This window comes from Styela clava, chromosome 2 (genome assembly GCF_964204865.1).
Source record: "Styela clava chromosome 2, kaStyClav1.hap1.2, whole genome shotgun sequence".
Taxonomy (NCBI): Eukaryota; Metazoa; Chordata; class Ascidiacea; order Stolidobranchia; family Styelidae; genus Styela; species Styela clava.
The window spans coordinates 18,592,681-18,612,068 of record NC_135251.1 but is presented as its reverse complement, the minus strand read 5'-3'; the positions used below and the strand labels follow the sequence as shown (position 1 = coordinate 18,612,068).

The window sequence follows — 19,388 nt, the reverse complement described above, 5'->3', positions numbered from 1 at the left end:
GAAATGTTTTCAAGTGAAACGTGGACGGCGGCTCTACGGTGTGTGGGCGATATTCGAATGTCGCGTTATTAATATTAAATTCGAATTGGACATCCCTGGCTATGAGTTTTCTAATTGAACACCGAGACTACTAGCTTATTAAGCATCGAAATTAACTAACGCATTTGAATCCCAAACATCAATTTCTTATGAGGTATTATATTCCTTTTCAATCTGAAATAATGTGTACCACGAGTAAAGCTCAAAGACTAGTGTTTTAACCCGTCTGCCCTGCGCACGTGAGGTAATATTTACATAGTATCGAAATATCGGTCGTTTTGTAATATCGGCGACAAAAGTGCTATCGGTACATCTCTAATGCCATGACGAGCGTATTTCGAACGCTTAGCACGATGCGCCACATCGCCGAGCCTAATATAACTAGAATACCGGAACTTCTCAGTCACCCCATATTGTACCCACACCAGTAACCATTACCTTGTTTCGTCCCTGCATAGTGGTTTACCTTTTTTATGTCCAGATTCTATTTAACAAACAAATTCCTCCACCTGCTCACTTGCACAATAATCCAAGACTACTCCTACATAGTCAACTGCTGTCAATGGGCAACATACAAGCAGTTCAAACGACTCCGAAAAAATATGAATATATTGGAAATTGGAGATATCCTAGTTATCTAATAAAAGGAAAAAAAAGAATTCACAATGTATGGGTCATGCATGGTAAAGCAAAAAGTGTTTCAATCCCTTTATTCAGCTAAATAACACAGTAATTTATAATTACTATGTGCAATATAAGTAAAAAAACACTGTTCCCCCTAAATTACAAGAATTTTCATTGAAATTTTTCACAAACAGAATCAGGATTCTTTTGTTGTTGAAGCCTTTGTTGCGTTGCGATTCCTTCCACACAAACTATTTGATATTGGTCTTTGTTTAGACAGGAAATTGGTTTGATGAATCTGTTAAGATTCATTGATCCTTGTGAAGATTTTTTCACTTTCTTGCCCTGAAATATACCGTAAGTACCAACTGATAGTGACTTATTGCTATGAATGATTAAATCGAAGCTGTATTCAAACGATGGGACTTCAAATATATTATTATTTAGTGAATTAAATCAATACTTAAAGAGTTTGTGGTTATCTTAGCTTGTCTTCAGATTCATGATGAAATACTATATCCTCTTTCAGTACCGAACGCCGTCGCGTGCGGACGTGGCTACCTCGAGCCGAAGATATGCATTCGAGAAGTGAATCCCAGACTTAGTGACATCAATAAACAAATAACAGAAATGGCAGATTTTTTAATGATGGACTGGAAATGTGCAAAATGGAAGATTTCGTGATGGACGAGATTATGCTCTGCTCAAATATGGAGAAGACCGGATATACAAATGTTGAACCGTAAATATATATTACTACGGTTAAACTGCACTAACTGATATTTGAAAATTCACAATCGATTTTTACATTGGTGTGTTAACGTTTTAGTAGATTTTACTAGATATATGTTTGAGCATGGAACGGAGCATACGTTTTAGACCTATTTTATTAGGTTTTGTTCACTTTCCAGATTCTTCGTCTCAATCTTTGTGTATATAGGTTTATTTTGTTTTTGCGAATGAATCGAATTAAAATCGTATCTTATTATATCAGAACGGAAAGGAAAGTCGATTAGACGACTTAAACATATTATGTACGACGATCAGGTGTCCGGACACCAGTAATTGTTAAAACACTACAGGATTACTTAACTCGTTTCAGATGCTGAGTTCCGTGATTGTGTGAACCACAGACCACAAAACCCAGAGAAATCCTTAAATAAGATCATCACAATTCAGACGTTTCTCTCTTTTTCTAAAAGATAATCCGTATTGTGAGGATAAAATTATTTTCGGCCTACCTTATTCTTTAACTGAAACTTTGAATCTCCTGGATCAAATATTAAAATTTTCACTGGAATCAATTTGAATTTTTGATTTGAAGAATCCTCGCATTGGATACCAATAATTGATCTGCTATGGCCTTCGTGTTGAAGATATAATGGTGGTTTTGAAGTCACAATAACTGAAAATAAAGATTGTTCATATTATCTATGTTTAGTATATCGTAATAAAAAGATTTAAAAAAAGAATTGACACCAAGGAAAACTTATGTAAATGTATAGAAGAGGTCACATCAAAAAGCATCCATCCATAGCATGACGCAAATTTAGTCTATCATCTAACTTGTATACTTCAAACAGAGTAAAATGAGATGTTGTATGTTCATGATATGTTGCAAGAAAGAAATTAAGAAATGTACAGTGGAAGTTGATACAATCAAACGTAAAAGCGATATTTTATTCATGATGTGCAGATTATATGTGATGCTAAAGAGTGGAAAAGTAGATACCCTTGGAAAAATGCTTCCTGACTATTTGAGAAGGCTGAGTGGGTATAAAACTTATGAATGAGTGAGTTTGCCATGACAACATTTGCTTCACAATAAGGCATATGTATTCATTTTTAATAAATATAATGCTCCAGCCATATAGCAAGTTTGACACTTTAGCCTACTTACTGCGATCGCTGTCGCTGATATTTTCACAGTCAAAGTATTGGATGATCCAGTTCAACAATAAGGGATGACTCTGTTTTGGTCCTGATGGTCTGAACGTAATAAGATGGCCTGACGTAATAGGTGATGGAAGTTCAAAATTAATAAAATAAAAGAAGTACATATGGATGAATATAGATTTATTAATTTTTTACATAATGAGAAAATTGAAAATAAATGACTCAGAAATGAAAATACTATAAGCGATACTTGTCATTGTGTGTTTTTTCTTTCTCAAGCAATTACTGTGACTTTTTTAAGGAAGAAATTGTATATATACAAACTGGATATCTGTTATACAGATTATATTAATTACATTATTAGAAAACATCACAAGTGTCTTTAGCAGAACGAAAGAAACCTTGGAAAATCAATTATTCTGCAATGTAGACCGATGCTGGCAAGAAATGCAAATGCTTCTGTTGCTCCGATCCATTTTCTTGTTCCAACCACTTTAGATTCAAGTTGTTCTCGACCTCTTGCATCAAAACCTTCTGACCAAGCTGATTCAATCAATTCCTGGAGTTTTGGAATTGAAGGTATGTTTCCTATTTACAATAAATAATTTTAAATAGTGACTATTCACCAGTTATTGAAGTGTATAGAAGAGGTTATCTGGCTTTTCCTTTATAATGATCAGAATCATCTAACATCAACTCAACTTTACCATCAAATTTTTTCTTCATCAAGTCTTTGTAGTCGCAGTTTTCATTTAAATTTGAAATTATCATTTGAATGTTCCTGTAACCACAACCCCAACCAGAATCGCCAGGCCCTCGACCTGAAAATATGTGTGATTAATATGTAATAATCCTGATGTAAAGTTAAAATTTTGAGAAAATATATGAGACAACAATTCTTTTCAAAAGCCTAGACATTGTGGAATTTGTATTCGCAAATTTTACATCTTAAAGCAGCCTGTATAAGCCTTATACTTGGAAAATGTACATATATACAAATAAACATATGTGATTATACCCTGGGGAAGTAATTGATTACTCTGCAATTTGCCCATAAAGTGGTTGCAAGACATTATGTTGGTATAAATATGACGTACACAATTCAGTTTAGTTTCCTACAATTGTACCATAAAATCAGTTGATATGAAGATACATATTAGTACATGAATCACCAATAAAATGAGTAGATGATGCCAGCCAAGTTCTTGTACCAGGTTTCACAGTTTTTTCTAAATGTGTTTTTAATAGCCCATGAACATCAGAGCGAATTGTCATACCATCATCAATTCCCATTTCCAATTTTTCAAGCATGTTAAATTTGTCACTATAGATAAAAATATTAAAAAAGATATTCATTTTAAAACACTTCACACCAATAAAACAATTCACTAAATCAAACCTTAGCAAGAACTCAAATGATCATGTATATTATGGTGGTAGGCTAAAAATTAAAATCAAAGAGTAACTCTTGCTTTGGTGCAAAACACAGAATCCATAATTGTACAGAGCAACAATAGCTTCAATATAAAATGAGTCCTTTCAACTTTTCCCTGAAATGTTTAGATGAACCAAATTCTCAATGTCATACCTTTTTATTATGTATAAAATATGAGAATCTCTGTTCTTTAAAGAATAACAATTGAAATCTTAACTTAACTTGAATACATTAAAGAATACATCTCAAATGAAACTATAGTTAAAAACAACACGGGGCCTTATTAATATTAAAACTAAGAGATGTTTTGGCTAGATTCCTATCTCACAAGGAAATGAAAGAAGCACTCAATACCAGAAATCCTAACACATTACAACAACATTTGAATTAATGAAAGCAATACTCCTGAATATTGGTATTTAACCTCATCATACGATTTTGAGCGAGCTAAATCATTTACTTTTAAAGCAAAATTATATTTGACAGGAGTTTATAGTTTTGATCAAACAGTAAACATATACACTCATGATTCTCATGACCATATCTACCTGTAATAATCAAAACATGATGATGATGCTCTTCCAACTTGTTTATCCATATTTTTAAACGCTTGATTCCGGAAACCAGTCCTTTGGTGTTCTTTGCCCATTCCATATTTACTCCTTAATTCTTCAAAATATAAGTTTTCCGCAACGTCTCGACTGGCTTGTAGTTCGAATCTTTCTTGCTCTTGTAACTCTAGAATGGAGATATATTATTAGAGTATCAAAGTGTAGAAGTGGTGTTACAATGAGGTTTATTTTGATAGCACAAAACAAAAATGTAGATCGGAGTAAACTCATTTGGAGTAAGCCCATTTGAGCAAGAGTGATGACAGTCGCTATACTATTGATCTTATTTAAATGAGTTTTTGTTAAAGTTTGTGTGATTCGGGACTAAATAATTTTTATGAGATGCTTCACACCAGAGAAGAAAAGACATGAACATAGGAATCCATTAGATTAGGAAAAAACATACTTCATAAATTTAACATCTAATACCGCAATCATTGCATCTGAACCTAGGTTGGCCAGGACCCAGACTAGCAAACCAAGCAGTAATAAGAAGTGAAGATACATATAAGAAACTTTGTGAGCCAGAAATAAATTATAGCAGAGAATTTTATCTGTAGACGCATCTTAAAAATTTACTTATTAGTTACTACATAAACAACTTTTCAAATAGGCGAGATAACTTTGATACATTGAATTCTTTGCAATATAGTAACTTAATATACAAATCATACTTATAGCCAACAGCTCATCTTGTGTGTAATCAGATTTTACTGACATATGTCCCTGTTCATTGTCAATAAAATGAGACTCTGTATGAAAAGTTAGTTTGTCAACATTGTCAAATCCAGTTAATTGACAAACAGGACAACTTAATACTTCTGATTGAGATGAATCAACATTGTTACTACATTCTCCATTAACCTCACTCCCTGATGATGCTCCACACTCATCTGCAACAGATAGGATTTTGTAACACTATACTATATTTAAGCTTTAATTATCTAATATCCTGACTAAGGGGCTTTCAGTAATTATTGATAGGCCTATGAATGATTACGCCAGTGTTTTTCGAGCTTTTATGATCTGTGGCCGCCATTCAATGTATCTTTAACACTTGTGGCCCCCTGATCTTTTCAAAAAAGACATATTTTTGCTTCTTATGCGTTTCTGTTAGTTAGTTTATGCAACACATTCAATAATGAAAGGCCAACTAAAGTAAGAAAAATCCTATTACAATCAACAATTTAGGCAAATCTCTGTCAATTTACTGTGAATAAATGTAGTCACTGCTAATAGTACCTTTAGTCATGTCCTCCAGAAAACCAATTCATGGATCACTAGGGGAGGCTTAGGACCCAGTTTGAGAAACTTCATACTCTGTTTAGGTAACTTAACCAGAATTTACATTTGATATTCAAAGAGTATGTTAATAAATAAATCAAACTAATGATCAGACCTTTCGCACCTTCAGATTTTGCTTTAATAAATTAAAGTGGATACCTTTCTTTGGTGTACGCATTTCCTCCTTGTGAACATCCATTACATGGGTTTCCATCTTGTTTTCATCTTTATTGGAAACCACGTATGTACAAAATGGACATTTTGATTTGTCAATATCATTTTCCCTATTGCAAGTTGCATGATCCAATTCAATGTGCTTTGTCATTTCATCTTCAGAAAAATATCTCTGGCCACATATTAAACATGAATCACACCAACTTTCATCCATGATTTTGAACAGAAGAGTATTGAGTAAACATTTGGTGGGACAGAACTTATATTCAGTATATTACTAATCAGTAAACTAATCAAGTAATCACTGAATCATAAACACAAAGAATTATTCACCATTGCCGAATGTAGGCTTACTTGTCAATTAAAAAACACATTTGTATATGCACTGCATACAGCACATCATTAAAAACATGATGTTCAGATTCTTAACAATATTATTTTTCAATTTCGAAAACAGTACCAGAATAAGAAACCCTACGCAACATTGTATTTCAATTCCATGTATGAGTGTTCAATTAGCAATGTAAAATAGAATGTGCAACAGAAATTACACACTTAAATATGTAAATACAGAAATCAGGAAATGGCAAATTTTCAAAGTTCACCAACAGCAATACAGATCTAAAGCACTGATGGAAAAGTCCCAAAGGAATCGCTGAAAGTACACTATGACTATAGAATCAATCTTGCTCGAAATGCAAAATTAGCCTTTAGGACAATTTGAAAGCTACAGCATGATAAATACGTCTGTCTACACAGTATATCATATCATAATATAGTGAATTAAAAATACAGTTAATTGGTGGAATTTGTACAAAATGATGCCATAATGACAGTATATATGCAACATCAAACGAATATTTTGAATTAATGGTTTGTTCTGAGAACTTCTGACACTATTTCGTTCATTGGCTTATTGAGGAAGCGTCTTTGACAAATACAGGTGATTCCCCATCATTTTCTGGTACGAAGGAGTGTATGGAGTCACGAGTTGACAATATTAACGTCAAAATCTCTCATCCGGTTACCATTCCACGTCGTGAATGGGATTAGTTAGATAGCAGACTATATTTTTTTCAGATGCATGGAACCGATGGTGGAGAATGCTGTAACCGACAAGCGTTTATGTGACGGCGAGGAATCCAGCGGTTCTTTCACCACAGAGAGTCAGCATTGTCCCACACGATATTCGAACATGCGAACCACGCGGGGTAATCAGTGCGGTGGCAAGCGTGTCCCTAACCTGCTTTTGTTCGGTAATCGAAAAGTTTTGAATAGTTACCCATAAATTACCATACATTTATGCTGCCGACACACACACACACTGTTTTGCTAAATTCCCGTCCTTAATCTTGTTTGTATGTTTACGAGAAAAATCGCCATTTCTTAATTCCTGCTTACTTTCTGTTGCGTAGTGTCCATTGCCTGTTTAGTTTACTATGTGCTCGGCCTTGGTGATTACCGACAACGTTGAATAAATAAAAGAGTTTGATTTGAAAATTCCATAATCAAAAAATGGAGAATTCTGCAAAATGGGCAAAACCTTTATAAACACAAACCTGGTTAATTAAACTGTAGCGAATGTGCATTGTGTAACTATGAATTATAATGTATTTAACCCTTTCATTTTAATAGTGTGTTCCGTTTCCCACAATAGGTCATTTATTGTAGCAACACTGAGTACTGATTACATGTACTGCCTTTCTCGTATCGACCAATTTGATGACGTATCGTCCCGGCTTGCCGAGAGGGCTGCATAATATTGTGTTTGGATTCACTTCTGTTTTTACTGCGTTAGGTGTGATGTGTTTTGATCCACTTCTGTTTTTACTTCGTTAGGTGTGATGTGTTTTGATCCACTTCTGTTTTACTGCGTTAGGTGTGATGTGTTTGGATTCACTTCTGTTTTATTGCGTTACGTGTGATGTGTTCTGATTCACTTCTGTTTTATTGCGTTAAGTGTGATGTGTTTTGATTCACTCCTGATTTACTGTGTTAAGAGTTAAGTGTGTCTCAATTTTATCTGTTTCGGAATTTGGATTGTGCATCTTCCTATAATATACAACAACGATTAGCATCAACACTGTGCGCTTATTATCGTCTGAAGGAGTCCAGATTGGAGTCATATTCCATAACGCGTGTCAAAACAATAACGCGGGAATCGAACTTAAATATATAGGGTGATAGTCAATATCCCCAAAATCCATCTCATCTCTTTCTCCCTATAAAACCAGGCTTGGGTAAGAAAAATACACAAATGTATTGAACTTTCGGGCTGTTATACTTTTAAAACACTTAAGTTGATAATGACCAATTCAATCTGATATTGCCTTACTTTAATTGTCCTGGAAGGATTAAAAAAAACGGAAATTCCCATTCCCTTTTGAAACATTCTCCGCGATTACGCGGATTATTATTGTATTTAGTTTTGATACTTATTTTTGCGAATTCTTTATCGCCGTTAAAAAAATCTCAAGATCTGTGAGAAAATCCCATAGAGTACAATTAAATACATATAAAGTATATCAGTATATCAAAAATACATATTCATCGCCTCGAAATCCCCGCGGAACGACTTTTTCGACGGATAATTATGATTTTTCTGTTGTGCAAAGTAATCAATCCATAACCGACAGGGACATTGCCTTCAATTTAACCTGCGATTGCGTCGACAAAATGGAAGTATGATTACTCTAAAATACCACGGCAATCCGCGGACATGAAAATGTGTGGTAAACTGCCCGGTTATATATATCTAGTTTTGAATTTTGATAAATATTATTATACTCAGATTATTTTAAAAATAAAACCGTTAGAAAAATCTCTAAGTCTTCTATAAAATCTCATGGAGTAAAATTTATTTTAGTACAATAAAAATTGATTGAATATACTTTAATTAATTATCTTATAATAATATATATCATCACAACTTGGGAAAATATCAAAAAGAAGAAAGAGGTTCGAGTCTTAATACCAAAGTAAACAATGACAGCAAGAATATCTTTTAAAAAAAATTGTGTGTCTGCATGTATGAATAATTGTCCATTCCTCACTTGTAATAGCAATGGACTTTACGGAATTACTTTACTCAAAATTTGGCATTGGAAAACTAAATAATCACATAAAATCTGGAATGTATGAAGATATAATTAAAATAGAACACTTATTCATATTTGTTGATTTTTAATATTCTCGACAATTAACTTAGATTTCCAAGTTGTAAGTGAAGTTTTTTGAAAACATTGCATGAAATGTAGTAAACACAGAACATAATAAAAAATAACTGTTTGTTTATATAAGTATAAAGTATTGAACTACAGCATATCACATCTATGAAACCCCAGTGTTTCTATATTCAAAATATATGTGATATATATTAGTGAATTAATCGTTTGCAACGATATATATGACTAGTTCAGTCTGCGTCATCTATATCTGTTCATAGAAGCATAAATGATGCAATAAATCCCTCATATTTATTTTTAATGTTTTAAGACTATTTGGCAGGCTGCTAAAATATCCTAATCCATCAAATTTATAATGGTTGTCAATGTCAATGGAACTGGCACAAATTCCTGACTTGTGACGCTATGGTCGGAAGACTTCCATTTGTTTCTGAATTCATGTGAGTTAAGTTTTAAAGCTTGAGTTAAAAACATGTTTCCATCTGTAAAACTTTCAGACATTGGAGAGAGAGAGAGGGGACCAATTCCATCATCAACTGTAGTTGACGTACAACAATCTGTAAAGATCAAATCCTCGGTAAGTTCAGATCCTCTGGTTGGTGTAGCAGCTTCTTTAATAGTTTCATATCTATAGCAACTGATACATAACAAAGGCAGAGTGTGTATTTGCATTAAAAAAAATTGTATAATCTTCGATTTGATAACAAGGGAGCTATGCTCAAATACGTGAACACTGAATGTAGAACTAAATATTTTATCACCAATTCCCCAAAAATCATATGCGGTAACTGTATCAGGGTAACGGTACAGGGACTGTCATAGCTTTTCCAGATCCTGTGACGATGATCCATTCTCCATGATTCAGTTTCAACGTGAATTGAAATAGGCGCTGATCCGAGTCATTTCGTGTTACCAGATCAGGTACCGCAGTACACAGTTCGCGATAAAAAAACCTCCCACTTTAGAGGTCCTAAGATTGCCCCGATATTCGGATATATGAAACAAGAACAACAAGATGATGGAATGATAAAAAAAAAGATCCATATAACCACTTGACGAGAGGCACAACATTTTTTTTTTGCGAAGCGATTAGGGGTGTGAGTACGTTGTTGAAAATTGAGTAATTTTCCAATAAAAGTTAAGCTCTTTGATGTAGTTATTTGACAGTGGTGTCTATGTCTAGGAGCATTGCTCTCTTGTTTTTATCCATCTCAGTTAATGATTGGTGCTGTAACCTGAATTCGATCGTTAAAATAAAATAAAGCGTAAACATATGAACATGCCCTTTATTGGTTTTGTACACGGACTGACCTAAACCCAACAAAACGTTGAACAAACACTGTTTTATACCAATTTTCATTATTTGTTATATATTTACGTTCGAGTTGCTATTTGCAATGTGTGTCATTTTAACGACAAATGTTCAGAATAGTTCCCATAAATGCACAGTAATACGAGATGTATTCAAAACTGGTGGATATATATATATATGAATATAGATACAAATGAGTCATATAGGGAAATGTAGAATAGTAGCATCATGCGACATATAATGAAAATATGATTTGAAGCATAGAACTGTTTTACAATTTCGTTAAAATCAATAAACTTTAGTTCAGGTAGATATAAAACCCACGTGCTAGTTCAAGGTGTCCATATCGAAATAGTTTGATAATCTAGAATTTTCATAAGGTCAATTTCGCAAAACACTATGTCCGTTTGTGTAACGGTTAATAAAAATAATGATTTCGTGATGATGATAAAGTCATTAAACATAAAATAAATACCCTTCGTGGTTTTATACAAAATGAAATTCTCAGTTTGCAACGAATTATTCCATAAAATGATGTCTATAATGATTGATAAAACAGCTAGAAAAACGAACTAAAACATGGTAAATTTTATTGCATTATTATTGCAATTTCCGGCATTATTATCAAGACATACCAACAGTGAAGAACAGATAGTTTGGAGTTGACAGACTGAAATCTACGAGTAAATATGGAGGTACAGGGCACAGAATGTTAGAATCGACTCTTCGTTCCACATACGAATATGCATTGTTGTGAGATACTTTACGTTGAATCTGGTACAATAACACTGATCAATGTGCGCAAATTTGCAGAATTCATAATGTAAAACGACTTGATCTGGTGTTTTATCAGACGATCATTAATAGATTTCACTTTGGGAACTTATTTTCTACACTTTATTCGAAGTAAAAAGACAGACATTCATGCGCATATATGTTAACAAATATTAAAACAGAGCATTATCATACTGTACAGAGCTAACATACTATTTGATACAGCGGTGACAGTTATGCATAGACAAACATTTACAATAATAACTTGACAGACATTATACAGAACATAATATGGCCCAAGCATGAAATGGGATATCGAAGTATAATATTTCATTTAATATGACGGTTCATACTGAGCACGCGGAAGAGGAAATGGCAAAATATGCCAACAAAGAAGCACCACAAAAGAGCTTGCGCTAGGCAAATAATTTCGGGTTAGGCGGTAACCCAAAGCACCAATGTCTGAAGAGATAACGAAAGCATTTTAACAATGAAGACATCATAACTACGCTCTTCATTGAGCGACGGTCCGAAATAATTTATTTTCCCCATTATTCGATCAAAACCGCGTAACACATTCACTTAACTACGCCAAACAAAAGTTATTGGATTTCGCGTCATAAAGAAATTTAATGATTATACAATGACAACGGGATCTTGTTAAAGAGTCGTGTTCACAGCATTTATTTTTCTCGTAATGTGAATTTAGAGACAAATAGGTTTACCGTTAAAAAGGCTAATAGATTCATATATCCATCTGCATTATTTAGGTGTATGAGTTTACGATACTTACTGGTCTATGAAATTTTCTTACAATCGTCCTGGAATGTCAATTTTAACCCTTTGAGGGAGCACTCTTTAGAAATGCGTTAACAAGCGTCGACAAAAATGTATTTCCAATCTCTCGGTAGCGTGAAAATATTATCATAAAGGAGGTTTCAATCAGCTTAGGCAGTAAAACCTCAGATTATATATACGAGGTATGAAATTCCCACATAGCCTGTTTCGTAATCTTCATTTTTCGTCGATATAGTCTAGCAACTACTTCATGTATTATCATCACCACCATCGGGCAATTTCAGATTGCATCGCAGCGACTCTTCTCTTCTATCTTTATTTTATGTCCCGGTCTTTTATCATCTAACTTCACGGTTTAAAATTTTTGTCTTTCAGTTTTTGGATTTTTCCTTCCAGTGATGACGTTCTATCGAAAGATAGGCATATGGTAAAGGTTGTTAGAAATTAAAAACAATTTTACCTCAATATTAACTGAGGCGAAGGGATGGTAATACGATCTCAATCGCTATATGATGGCCTCCCTATAAAGGTCATACCGGGCTTTCATTTGGCAGCAGTTTTGATTTTAACGGTAGCGACCTCAATGGGTCATACAATTCTAGACCATATGATTTGAGTTCTGGAAGTATTTAGACATCAAATGCGGGCACAACACGAAATCCAATCTAACACAGAAATAGGACCAAATTTTGTTAGTTACCCAAATATGATATGACGTTGAACCAAGGTGTGGAAGTTTAACTTGACAAGCTTATAAATAGACACAAGGATGAACAAATCATTGGCACTTTTGCATTTTTATGATACTCGAAATTTTTATCCAACGTTTTATGGGCTTATAAGATTTCTTTCGAAGCTGAAATGACCACGGGAAAATGACGGTTGAGAATGAAGGACAGACAACATGACAATAGTGCTCTATTTGCCAACCCTACAATGAAATTTGGGCCACATATATGCGTTAACAATAACAAGGAAACCAACGAAATTACAGAATGCTTATCGTTTTGAGCGAAACCATATCATTTTTTAGGGACAGGCGAGTTCAGCGGTATAAATGCGGCAATCGTTAGGTATGAACTATTTAAATTATATGTGAAAAGAAGCGCGATTCATTCATCGTACTCTTAGAAACTTAGTACATGATTTGTCCCGCGCGATGCTTAAATATTATCATCCGCGCAATTGACTTCCGATATCTTATAAATGTCAGCAATGATGATTACCATAACCTTACTATCAAAACCAACCAAAGCGCCGTCGACATATTGTTATTAAAGCACCATACCGTCGCAAATACACGCCTGGAACTTGAAAACAAGGCGTATTTTTGACTCCAAATACTCCTGAGTATCACAGATAGTCAATTGAATTTAACATCAGAAACAAATGAATTGGATTCAAATTACAGAAACCAGATATCTTATAGTAAGGTAGAGGGTACTAGGTTATTGTGTATCGATCTGTAGACATTTGCCCCTTGTTTACTTCCTATTTTGAATCCGTTTATGTCCGTCGCCACAAGTACACTTGAACGAGACAGTAATAAATAATGTCGTCCCACGAAACCCAGGCTTTGCGATAAGTTTCGCGGAAAACATTATTTTATTCCTATAGTCAAGTGCTTCAGAAAGCAACGCAAGGCACCTACAGAACGAACAAGAAATTTACAGTTACGTTTATTTTGGTGTCAGATTACGGGGAGTACTTTTATTTCCAAAACTTCAGAAAACACAAATTAAAAACATCGCATCATTTTGTTCTAGCTACGCAAAAAATTAACCCACTGAATATGCGCTACACGAGTTTAAAAAACGTATTTCTTTTTAATTATGGTTTATAATTGTTATATTATACTTACAATCCAACATGTTGAAACAAACTCGGCTTGTACACAATTTCAATTTCTTTTAGTTTCTCGGCACAATCTTTGTCACCTTTGCTGTCATTGCAGACTCGTGACTTCATGTAGTCCAACATGAGCCAATCGAGAGGCTTATCCGCCCAGAAAAGGCGAAAATATGTGCTCATTGAAGGTAAAATTTCTCTTCTTAGTAACTTTCCAATGGCACCAAGTTGGCAATATGAAATCATAACGTAATTTTCGTCCGCTCTCGCTTCTGCATCCTGTAAATACGAATCCCAATCTACGGTTAATATGAAAAATACTCGCCAACATATTATATTACTGTACATACAGTCTTATATATCGTACTAAAGGTGCACGCTATTGGTTCACAATTTCTCTTGTTGAAGGCAAAAGCTAATAGAAAATAGATTTGCTAGTAATCCATAAAGTGAATAAATTTAGATTAGTTTAATATTAATTACTGTATATCCATCATGTTTGCACATTAATTGTGTTACGGGTTACCGTTCGTCAATCAGTTTGCTTGGAGGTAAGATCAATTTGTTATTAAATCTATGAATTAGTCAATTATGTCGTGGCTTACTGTTCGTAAAATCAGTTTGCTTTACGGTGGAATAAAAAAATCGAAATTTCTTCATTGCTCAGTCAAGTAGTTGACTATAGTTTCACTATAAATACATGGCATGAAGACATTGACAAATTCCAATTCAAAAGTCCGCGATATTTAAAATGTGAGCAAGCAAACAACCAAGGATTGTTTACTTTGCACAAATTGAGGACCTATACCGCATAGCCTGTTAGAAAATCGCTTTGGACCTTAGACGGATATTATTTCATTCGCAATGCAAACAAAGAACGGAATCGTAGCTCGTTTATATTTTAACTCGTAGGGTAATACTTATTCCTTCTTTTTGCTATGAAACGCGTTTCCATTAGTGTAAAAAGATGGTGTCCAGACAAGATACTAACAAATATATCACGATCGTGCTTTCGCAAAATATTTCTTCTGCATAACACGGAACAACATTATTCAGCTATTTGGTCATATCAGTTTTACAAACTTAATTTATACATCCGGCCATTGCTGAAACTTTGTTGAATATTTTTATTGCTCAATACCATGTCGAGGTTACGTACTTGTGGGATAAGAGTGCTTGATAAAACAATGGTCGGCAACCACACGATTATGATGAACAGAAACGAATGAGCACAGAAAAAATAAAACCAAAATAGTCAATATATAGTTGATCCTTATTTGCTTCCTTGCATGGGCCATCGGTGAAAAGTGTCTTCGAGGTACAGCCCATAGATGGGTTGCAAGTTAGGAATTTGGTAATGACAGCAGCTATGTGCCTTATATTAAAGCTGGAAATGAGTTGAGTATTACAATATTATCAAGAAAAATCTCTTAAAATATAAAGTCATTGTTTGAAAATGTGATGACAAAATGTTGCGAAAATCTTTTCCGTTTATAATTAACTCATACACATTGAATGGTAAAGTCAAGCTTTGAAAACTTTGTTCAGGCGGACATCCTTTAATTATATATTAGTCATGGGAATTTCAATGAAAATATGTAATTCACCAAATATGTCTACATTTGTTTTGTAAAGTGAATTAGATATACTAAATCTAAAAATGTGTATGTGCAGTTTTACCTATCAATCTAAAGCAATTTACGACATCAGTGAAGAAATTTTGCGGTGAATTTTGTTAGGAAACGCGACTGTACGGGATTCAGAATAATCCATAATTCATTACAGCAGTGTAGGCAGTACATGTCATGTTGATATAATGTTGGGGCTACCCAAATGACAATTGGGACCATATAGAATACCGATAGAATCAAGTGAAAGTTTAAACTAAAGTCGCAAAGTGTACATAAATTGAACGCAGTCGTATAACATAAGTTTCTTGTAGATCGAAAATACGTGATTTGGTCAACAGGTTATTCACGAACTCTAGACAAAATTTTCAACCGATAAGCTAAATATGATAGGGTTTCAACTATTCGTCCTATGAATATAGCGTATCGTTTTTGTACCACTTTCATTAAAGTTCAACTTGTCACACTCACTTCCTCTGTGTCACAGAAACATTATGTATCCGGCCATAGTTTATTTTTAGATTGGTCAGAAATAAATAAATGGGTAAATATTTCAACAATGAAACAGTAATATTGTAAAATGTTTATAAAATTCAAATTGTACAAATTTTAACAATTACTTCACATCAACTCACCGCATTAATTTTTGAAAGATAATCATTTGAGGCCAAAACGTCGTCTTCGAGCATTATATAATACTTTGGATTGAGGTAGTAGGTATAAGTCATGAGAAATATTTGGTCTAAGTTCTGTTTTGATCTCCATTTGACACGCTGGAAGGAGTCACCAAAACTTTGCCGCAACTCTTCATTCCAGTCGGGATAAAAATTTTCCGGCGGTGATATAACCTTCATTAGATAAATATATGGTTGGTTACTCAAAAGCTGTAAGGATAAGCTAGCATAATATGATGCTTCGCTGCGCATCGGTCTCGTGGAAACAAACGCCCTCGCAATTCACTGTCTGAGACCAAATTAGAGCGTAAATTTTCAAAAAAATAAGATATTTAGGCAATTGGAGATTCAGAAGTGTTTTAAATACTTCTCTTGCGTGAAACACGGGATTTGTTGCAAACATAGCTACGATTCGTATTATCAACGTTTTATTGTAATTACAAAGAGCCAAACGGATATTTCTATATAAACCTATACGCTACGACTTCTGGGATAGGGGAAGGACAACGCGTGTATATAAATCAAGTTCGGATCTGGAAAGACATTTAGTTTTGGAACATGGTCTCAAAATACACATACATGATGCCATGGTAAATATTTTACAAGTATCAAAAGGAATACTGTTTGTTGCAAATGCGATTCGCGTATGCGTAGCACATGTCCAGCTTAAAAGTTTGAGCCTATAAAGATTATGGGAACCGTGCTAAATTGCCCATGGAAAGGGGTATTTATCGTAATCAAATACCAGGCGGTTCGTAATTTCACACAGTAATCAATATCTACGTTTATTACCTGTTGACACCGGTTTTACCAATTTGACGCAGTCATACTCAAATACACTAGAACTTAAAAAAATGGATGGTAACGCAGACTCGGACTTTTCAATTTGAAACTCAAACATACCTTTATTAGACCAGAGGATATTTCACTTGCGAAATCCCCTTGAAGACCAGATTCTATAAGTTTGACGTCTTCTGGCTCTTCTTCGCCAATGTAAACAGCAATAGTGACATTCCTAAAGTCGCCGAGTCCATTAATTAAGGACCGTAACGTGTTGTGAAGATAACTCACCCCCGGCCTGGTTATCGTTGTAATGCCTATTACATACTCCGTTACGTTGGTTGAATTATTCTGGGTGGCCAGTTTTAAGCTTTGTGAAATTATTTCCTCTCCTTTGAATTCAAATGGGCCAGGCCATTTTATTCGCTTGAATTCGATAGCAGGCTCTGTTTCCAGTAAGGCAGCCTGCGGATTTTGGTGTAATTTCGGTACAATATAGGGTTCTGTGCGATTCAGTTCGACAACTAAAATCTGTTCCGATACTCCAGGCTTCAAGATTGATGTAGTTCGTTTAAATACGGATATCGAATTTAGCGTTGAGAATACCGCGAGCAGAAAAACGTTAAATACAATAGCAAATATCAAAAATTTTGTGAAATGCCTACCAAACATCACATCGAACTCTAAATTCTATTGAATAAGTCGCTCGATTATTTCCGGATCTTTCTGCTCGCAACTGTGAAACTGTCTGCTCGAACGCTAATAACAAACTACCTCAGTCTGGTTACATCACGCGGACGTTCATCGATCTCGCCTGTCACGGTATCAGCACACACGCACCGACGTCATTCATGCACACATTTAGGCCTACGCTTGCGTGCATGAAGAATATAGGTGACGAAGTTCGCAAGAGCGACGCCACAACATATGAACACCGTAAAAGCGATAATAGATTATTGAATATGTTTGCCAGTCATCAGAGGCGTATAAATTAGAATGATTTCAGATAGATAGAAGCGTGAGCTAAAAAGGCACGCTTTATCATATAAAATGTCAGAATTGAGCAACCCGAAGTCAATGTCGAAATCTTCATACCATGCATGGTCAGGGGCGATTTGCTCTTAAACTAAATAACAGTTATGTGGTTTATTTGAGGATATTTCACTCTGTCAACCCCCGGTTTTCGCTTCATGTTTTTCTTATTTTAACTGATGGCTTAATCTATTGTTATTTTGAGGTACAATATACTTGACCACTTGGAAATTACCGTTCAAGAACTTTGGACCTTATTCATCGATCCCAGTGTCCTTCTTGCTTTCTTAGATGTCCACAGTGGTGGGATTCAGCCGGTTCGCACCGGTTCTATAGAACCGCCTCACGGAATTTTATGAGCTTAGCGAACCGGTTAGCTTTACTGGTTACTGTCAATGTTCTGATTGTAATAGAACCGGCTGAAAAATATGACTTTCGTGATGGAACCGGCTGACATAAAATATGAGTCCCACCACTGGATGTTCATCATATTACTTAAAAAAGGTGAAATAAAAAGAAAAAATACGGCGAAGGTTTATTTAACTGTTTATTTATCCGGGGAAGAGTGTATTTGATGCAGTTAAAATTCCTTGCGTCCTATTATGATGAAATCTCATGCCCAAGACGGGAGCGACGAAGTTCAGTTTTAATAGCTTTTGCTACTTGGAGAATTGTGAAGTCCATTTTATTCAACTTACATTGACACTGATATGCGTACTGTGCAAATGAAATTTCACCAGATACAATGCCGATATACCAGATTTATCCTTATCATAACGTCAGGCTAATAACCGAATTGCGTAAGTCATTTTTGGCGATTTTGAGTTTTTTATAAAATAGGTATTTGTGTAATGCTGCGCACCTGTCTGTTAATTCAGATTTTATTTTAAGAATTCCGAAATCCATAAAAATGGAGATTTTGTATGACAAGCACATATGTGCAATTGTTTCGTCATAATGAATTATAATTGTTACCGCAGGACAGGACGTCACAAAGCCAAAATAACCTCGGCGAAGTATTTTCGAGTTTTTGTATCTCAGATTATAGCTTAGCGCTCATAAATTTGAATTTATACTACAGTATAGGAAGGCGTGCACTTGTGATATTCACTGTTCGAGTCCAATTCACCCTGGTTGGCTTTTATAGTCCTATTTCGGTGGGTATGCAGAGAGTGTTATATTGAGGAAATCTATATTTTTAAACATATAAAATACCGTAATTGGAACAGATTAGCTATTTTATGGATAAGACATTGTAGATACTGAGAATTACATTCGTTTTTGCAATGTTTGG

At 34.6% G+C, this 19,388-nt stretch overlaps 2 protein-coding genes across 2 annotated transcripts; both read right to left on the bottom strand.

Moving 5' to 3' along the window:
* Positions 1-630: 630 nt before the first annotated feature.
* On the bottom strand, positions 631-7,401 carry LOC120335539 (zinc finger-containing ubiquitin peptidase 1-like). Its single transcript, XM_039403065.2, has 9 exons — positions 6,049-7,401; positions 5,280-5,498; positions 4,543-4,732; positions 3,732-3,883; positions 3,267-3,380; positions 2,961-3,147; positions 2,564-2,652; positions 1,905-2,068; positions 631-1,008 (listed from the first exon to the last, which is right to left on the bottom strand). Exons 1-9 carry the CDS (start codon positions 6,275-6,277, stop codon positions 835-837), a joined length of 1,518 nt encoding a protein of 505 aa, XP_039258999.2. The 5' UTR covers positions 6,278-7,401; the 3' UTR covers positions 631-834.
* A 2,484-nt stretch (positions 7,402-9,885) lies between these two features.
* Positions 9,886-18,663, bottom strand: LOC120335249 (alpha-1,3-mannosyl-glycoprotein 4-beta-N-acetylglucosaminyltransferase A-like). The gene is made up of 4 exons (XM_039402730.2): positions 17,186-18,663; positions 16,244-16,456; positions 13,994-14,259; positions 9,886-12,538 (listed from the first exon to the last, which is right to left on the bottom strand). Exons 1-4 carry the CDS (start codon positions 17,732-17,734, stop codon positions 12,481-12,483), a joined length of 1,086 nt encoding a protein of 361 aa, XP_039258664.1. The 5' UTR covers positions 17,735-18,663; the 3' UTR covers positions 9,886-12,480.
* Positions 18,664-19,388: the final 725 nt, after the last annotated feature.